At 41.6% G+C, this 7,177-nt stretch overlaps 1 protein-coding gene across 1 annotated transcript; it reads right to left on the reverse strand.

Annotated features, from left to right (window-relative positions):
• Positions 1–319: 319 nt before the first annotated feature.
• prpf31 (PRP31 pre-mRNA processing factor 31 homolog (yeast)) lies at positions 320–7,013 on the reverse strand. The gene is made up of 14 exons (XM_072678871.1): positions 6,885–7,013; positions 5,610–5,825; positions 5,470–5,530; positions 5,288–5,371; positions 4,305–4,402; positions 3,746–3,852; positions 3,271–3,440; positions 2,941–3,098; positions 2,366–2,455; positions 2,069–2,196; positions 1,910–1,982; positions 1,536–1,664; positions 1,101–1,199; positions 320–910 (listed from the first exon to the last, which is right to left on the reverse strand). The coding sequence occupies exons 2-14, from the start codon at positions 5,823–5,825 to the stop codon at positions 791–793; spliced, it is 1,533 nt and encodes a 510-aa protein (XP_072534972.1). The 5' UTR covers positions 6,885–7,013; the 3' UTR covers positions 320–790.
• Positions 7,014–7,177: the final 164 nt, after the last annotated feature.

Raw genomic sequence — 7,177 nt, forward strand, 5'->3', positions numbered from 1 at the left:
ATCATGGGAGAAGTTGCCGATAATTAGCAGTATCCTTTTTTCCTCCCAGGGAAGGAAGTCCACCATGTCGTCAGTGATTGTGTCTCCTCTTAAGCTTCAGTTGTAATGTAGTATCTCCAAACCTACGACTTTAGAGAAGGACAAAACCTTCCTAACTTCCAATGAAAGTAAGTCAGTGTAAAAATATTTGATTCCATGTCATTATCGATCCTTTCTAGTAGTCAAAAAGCAAAAATATGGTGATCCAAGTTCCTAGGTCAAATCACCTACAGAGAACATACTTCTCATTTTGATACACAGTTCCTGCTATGCCAAATGCTACAAATTTATGAAGTTTATTTCAGATTTTTGCAGTAACAAATTTGAACCAGCAAGTGAAGAGACTTTGCTTTAGCCACTGATATTTGTAGTATGTGAAATAAAGGCAGTAGAGCTTGACTCCACTGTTTTGGAGAAATGGTAAAAATAAAACTGTTAGGAGTAGCACAAATAGACAAGTTACAGTACACACTTAAATAGCTTAACAATTAAGGTTAACATAGGCCAACAATCAGTAAATCAGCAATGGCTTTTAATATACTAGTCAAAAAAAAAAAAAAAAAAAGGTCACACCTGCTGTTCCTTCCATGCTTTTCTTACAAAATAACGAAGGATCTTTAAAATAAAACAGTGTGGAACACAGCTCCTCACACAGGTTACTCCTTACTGTCCATACAGAGGCAGCATCCACAGAATGTGCCTGCTCATGCCTTGGGTTGGGATGCGTGAACATGAGGAGTAAGATTAACGCTCACACTTTGTCACTGCCCTCTTTCTTGACCTTGAGGAATTCTGCCATATTGGAGAAGTACTTCTGGTTTGCTTCAGCGACCTTCTTTTCTGCAGCCTGTGGATTGACAATCTCCAACCCCTAAAATAAAGGCAGAGCAGTTTTAGACAGAGAGAGAGAGAGAGAGAGAGAGAGAGAGAGAGAGGCAAACTCACCCATTTAGAAAACTGGTGACCTTTTGGTTCTGCGTTAAATTGCATAACGATGGATACACTCGTCATCCGGAGCTTGTGTGCATGTATGTACATGTGTATACAGGCTATATATGTACCTGTAGAGGGGTGAATGCTACGCTGGAGCTTGTTCCTGAAGATCTGTCTCTGACTGTAGACTTCCCACCGTAGGTCATGCTCTGTTTTTGCAATGTTCGCTGCCAAAGCGCACACACACACACACACACACACACACAAACACACACATTACTAGGAAGGAAAAAAAATATTCCTAACTAACAAAACCTGTGGAGCATTTCTATTGGTCCATTCATCATTACATTTTGAAACCATGTGAAGAACTGCCTGATTCAATAGGAGAGCCAAACGGTGAAAAACAAAAATGGAGATGCAAGGTATCCACATTGATCTAGATCTCTAGCGAAACAGATTATCAACACTAAGGACATTCCCACTTTAACTTCTTTGATGTGCCATGACCTGTAAATCTATGAATAATTGGTGCTGAAACAGCACCAACAACTTATCTGTACCTGCAGGGATTTGGAAATGCGGGCCTTGGTAGCATCGTTGACCTGCGCCTGTCTCACTCGGCCACTGCCAGACTTCCCCAGCTGACCCAGACTGAAGCCCAGATCCTCCTGATATGCATCGTCCTCAATCTGAGAGACAGTCAAAACAATTTTTACAGCACAACAAGCACTCCCACGGGAGGCAATTCTAAATAGCACCAGTACATCAAGGTGACAGGTAGACCGACACAATCAAGACTTTTTTTTTTTTTAACTGCAATTAAAAGACTTCTAAAAATAAGTCAACCTACTGACTACTAATTGATGAAACATCTGTCCAATGATTAGGCAGGATTGTGTCAACATGCTACACAGACACACTGATCTTCACTGACCTCTGCAAATGTCATTCTGTTTGCGTGTTTCCTGATCTCTGTGAGTCCCAACCTCTCCTTCATCTTACGATACCTGAAAGAACCAACTCATGCAACTCAAAACCAGGTGAATCAGTAGACGAGAACCCTGACCCACAAACACACACACTCCAGCAGTACCTCCTGCCCCCTCTCTTCTTCCTTGAGGGATCTAGTGGCGCTGGAAGGGGCTTGACTTGTTTGACGGGTGGTGGCTCCTGCCACTTGTCGAATTTCCGCTCAATTTCCTCCTTGAGGTCGTACCCAACCTGCATTCAAACACGTGCACACACAGGAGTTTAACAGATGCAGTCTATGTTTGTTTTTGAGAGAGATATTCTATGCAAAAATAGTGCACGTGTAACCTTTTCCAGGTCATATGTATACAGCATTTGATTGTTAATTGTCATAGTTGGAGGGCAGATAATCACTCCTCACCTTGCCATCAGCACTCTCATGAAAACTGTCCACACGAGAGGCCAGCGTGCACTTGGCAGAGACCAGACGTGCTGCCTTCCTTCTCAAGTCCTGCAGAAAAAAACGATACACATTGTACTAGGCCTGAATTTACAAATAAACAACAAAAGGGTATTTGAGAAAATTATGCCAGTGTAGTATGCCTAGACTGAGACTATGAAACACTAGGTGGCAGTGTGCCACTTTTTATTAGGAGACTAAAGCATTTCAGACTAAATTCAGCATTTCGGCAATTTATTCATAAGAATTAAAGCCATGTAAGTTTAGTAGCAGAGGGTACGTAGAGGTGACAAATCTTTGGTGTTTACAGTTCCAAAAGCACAAAACATCCATGATGCAGTTGGTCAGCCAAGACATGTTTGAGATCATGTGCTGGAAGAAAAAAGTAGGCAGCAGTAGCCTTGCACATCTTTGCTGATAAATTTACAAGTCTGCAGTTGGAACATGACAATGGTAGATCTCCATGATCAGAGCAGGAGAGGACCACTGATATCTGCAGTAAACACACAGTAACTGAAGCCTGTGAGGGCACTGACCGGAGGAAGAGACTGCACCACATCACAGTGGTAGATGTAGCCGGTGTGCGGGAGTAGAGAGGTGCTGCTAAACCCAGATAGGGTTTTCCTTTGAGCGCCCAGCAGCATCAGGTTACACGCTGGCATCTTAGACAGGTTAGTCAATCCTCCAGCAATTCCTAAACAGCAGGTGCAGTGAGAAACAGTGAAGCAGAATACAGTACACAAACTACTCATGGAAATACATCACCACATGGTCAAAAACAATCACTTTTCTGTTACAATTGTAAAAAAATAAATAAAGAAAAAATTGTGGTGCTTCTTTCAGTTTTTACCAGCATTCACTCTTACCCATCAGCTTTGCAGCAGTAGATGCTCCAACTATGATGGACAGATTAGGAGCGATGAAGGACATCCTGGATTCCACATACTCATAGATCCTGTGTTTCGACTGGTTGAGCTCAAGAGCCATGTCGCATGCTTCTTCCAATCGCTGGAGTTCCTCCTCACCCAGTAAGGTTCTTAAAACATGAAAGTGAACGACTATTTGATTATAGCTTTTTCCATTTTCTTGTCTGTCATGCAAAAATCTTGCATTTGTCATTGTGAAAAAGAAAAAGAAAGTCTCTCCTTCTCTTGTAAAGATGCCATTTTAAAAAAACGTGACTGCAACACCACGTATATCAAGCTATACAATGAAACTAAATCAGTGGTAAAGGGAAAATAAAGCAGGAACAAAAACAAAAAAAAAACCCAACCTGTTGCCCTTCAAAAAACGGGAAGAAAAAAAAACCTGCAAGAATGAATAACAGTTACATTTCCTCACCCCTGTGTTGTGGAAGCAGTGACGCTGACCACCATGATGGTAGCGTTGGTAAGGATCTGCTGTAGAGTCTCGTTATTCTTGCACTTTTCTAGATTGTTTCCCAGCTCCTGTACACAAACATTTATTCACAATCTCAAAGCAGAATAACTGTTGCATCAAGTAAAAAAATTACACAATTTACATTCAAACTGCACATGCAGATGATCAGCCAAATATGTGCTTCTTGAGTTTTGAGCTGGTGCTACATAGATAATGTAGCTACCAAGTAATGGTAACAACGACAGCATGAAGTGGGAGCTCATTTGATGCCAACAGATACCCAAGAGCGCCTCATTAAGTCTTAGCTACATTAGCTTTTGAGTTATGGTATAGGATTTTTTTTTTTTTTTTTTTTTCCCCTACCCACTCAGAGAGCCAAGCCAATTGTAATCTCTGGGATTCCCAGCCAGATGGCTGCAGTAAACTAGATTTTAAGACGAACTATTAATTTAAAATAAGGCCTGCTTCAGACTCTGCCAGTGGCCGCAGAATGGTCCTCGTTTTAAAAAACGCTGCTTACCTTTACTGTTCTAATATAGTCCAGGGAATTGGGCACCAGTGACTCAAGCTCTGGGAATCTCTTGGAGTATTTGTCACGAACAAATTTGTGAATGATATCTGAAGAACAAAAAGGAATAATTTAATAAATCAATAATACAAATAACTGTAAAATGTGCATTTTACTGGAAGTATTTGTTAGAAGTTGGATAAATGAATTTATTAAGGGATACACATGTCAACAACATAACTTAAATAGGCTGCGACATTCAAGTAATTGGTTTTTCTGCACATTTTGGGCCCGTTCATTCCCATCAGACAGTTGACCAGGCAGGCTGGGTCTATGGATTCAAGCTGTTGGTGCCAAATTCTAGCTCTACCATCTGTCCACCTTAGATTCAGACCAGACCGTTTCTTATTTTTAATGTATTTATTCATTTTATTGTTTTTACTGCCCAGTTCACCATCCAGTTTAGGTGAGTCTTTTCCCACTGTGGCCTCAGATTTCTGTTCTTGGTTGACAGCAGGGGAACCCAGTATGGTCTTCTGCTGTTGTAGCACAACTGCCTTAAGATTCGGAGTGGTGCGCATTCTAAGATGCATTTCTGCTCATCATAACTGTACAAGAGTGGTTATCAGACTTATTGTAGCCTCTGTCAGCTTGAACAAGTCTGGCCATTCTTTGCTGACATCTTCTCAACAAGACGTTTCCATGTGCAGGTCTGCAACTTACTGGATGTTTTTTGGAGGTTCCTAACCTACTCAAAAAAATTTGGATGGATGATGCAAACATTTATGCATTACTACCACAACTGGCCGTTTAGATAACTGCATGACTGAGTGGGTGATCCTCAAAACGTGCACAGTGAGTGCACATGAATGCAGTGCTAACTTCTGTTCAATTCTTGGCAGACATTTAATGTTCATTAACACATTCCAAAAAAAAAGAACAAATTATGCGTTAAAGCATGAGAAAAGCAGGAATTTCAAATAAGCCAAACTCACTCAATTCGTTATCGATTTCCACAGTCAGGTTGTTGGCAGCGACGATGAGCCGGTATTCTGGGTCTGCCTCCACAGGACCAGATACTGTAAGCAGAGAAGATCATTGAAACACAAGAAGTGCTGTTATTTCACCTACATCTCCATGTGAACCTCCAACCTATATTAAGGAGGCTGCTTCTTACCATCTGTGTTTTTGCGTGGATTCCCCACATACTGAGAAATCTTCTCCATGATTTCAGAAAACTGCCAAAAAGAGAGCACATTTTAGAGACCAAGTAAGCGAGGCATGAACAATCAGTGAGTGACTTGTTGGGGTACTGACAGATTTGCTGTTTCGTAGCTTTGCTATGGACGACACGCTTTCTGTCCCACTGTAGTCCAGCTCCATCTCCTCCGGTATGTCCTCCAATCCCCCATTGGCCACTCTCTCTCTCCCCTCCCCATCACTCTCCTCGTCTTCCCCTACTGGATACAGTCCATCCTCGCCTTCATCTCCTGCCTCCTCCAAATCTGCAAGCAGCTCATCTGCTAAAGACATCTGGGAGGAAGAAACATTGGAATACATTCATTATTTGTGGTACCAGTTGTCAGTAGGGTCTCCTTTAACACCTTCACTTCTGGTAAACAAAGGCCACACATACAGTGTTCTGCTGGGTGTGCTATGGTACAGTATAGGGCAGTGGTGCCTCAGCAGTGGCTTTTGATGACAGGGTTTCGGGGTTCGATATTCTTGCTCAGCAACCTGCCACTGTTGAGGCCCTTCACCCCCTCTTCTCCCCGGGTGCCACAGCGATAGCTGCCCACCGCTCCGGGCACATGTGTTTGGTCAGTAGTGTGTTTTTACTGCACAGATGGGTTAAAGATGGAGGACAAATTCCATCTGTGTCCAACACAAACGGTGAATATGATCATCTTGTGTTGTAAATACAAAAAAACCCCAATGAATTGTAGGACAATCATTTTGCTCTGAAATAACGTTTTGCATCGTATATTTGCATGGTTTTTTTTGTTACTGCAGTATTTAGCGTGGGGAACAAAATTATTCACTACTGCCAGAAGTTAATACTTAAATAGGTCTTAGAAACAATATCATTAACTAAAACCCGGCATTTTAGGTCCCATTTGGCTACATTTCAGCTCCTAACGTGAATATCGTCGCTGTCCGGTGAAAAACGTGTACCTCCAAAATGGTGACTTACATTAGAAGGTAAAATATTCTTTACTTTGAATGAAAGTTTGTGTAAAATGAATGTTAGAGCGTTTCTGTTGGTCTACTCGTCCGGAATTATTCGCACAGTGTACAAAACAGCTGCAGGGTTCAAACCAGGGAGCAAACTAAAAGCATGGACACAAATGGAGATACATGGTTTTTCACTGGACTGCAGTGATCCAGCTAGCTCAATAGCAGCTAGCCCAAACAGTAAAGCTCAGTTAATGCGAGCAGTCACATTAATAACATTAGTTTTAACAGAAACTGCGACTTTAAATAAGACGTATCTCCACTTAACCAAGAAAAGCCTAAATACTGTTGGGTGAAACGGACAAAACGGCACAAAATAAGAGAAAGTATAAAAGAGGACTATTCGTTACTACTCACCTCCTGGACGCGTCCTTAGTCTTCGCACAGGAACAAGATACGTGTAACAAAACAGCCAAAGTAATGGTTTAAATTTCTAAATCTGAAAACGGATCCAGACTCACATTTACAAACAACGCACTGGTGTCGTTCCGGTCGCGCATTAAATGCGTCGTTTATAGCGCAGACACACGAAAGGCCTTATGGGAAATGTAGTTTCATTGAGACGGACGGCGAAACTCATAGCTTGCATCAAAATTTAATCGAGAATAATTTATGCATACTGTGCATACTCACACTAATCAAGATTTAAT

This window comes from Salminus brasiliensis, chromosome 5, assembly GCF_030463535.1.
Source record: "Salminus brasiliensis chromosome 5, fSalBra1.hap2, whole genome shotgun sequence".
NCBI lineage: Eukaryota > Metazoa > Chordata > Actinopteri > Characiformes > Bryconidae > Salminus > Salminus brasiliensis.

What these genes read in the sequence shown, in the direction of transcription:
- prpf31 (XM_072678871.1), bottom strand. Translation starts at nt 5,825, where the DNA reads ATGTCTTTAGCAGATGAGCTGCTTGCAGATTTGGAGGAGGCAGGAGAT. An exon ending in ACTATATTAGAACAGTAAAG is followed by an intron (nt 3,853 to 4,304) that starts GTAAGCAGCGTT and finishes GTTTGTGTACAG; the next exon opens with GAGCTGGGAAACAATCTAGA. An exon ending in ACTGCTTCCACAACACAGGG is followed by an intron (nt 3,441 to 3,745) that starts GTGAGGAAATGT and finishes TCATGTTTTAAG; the next exon opens with AACCTTACTGGGTGAGGAGG.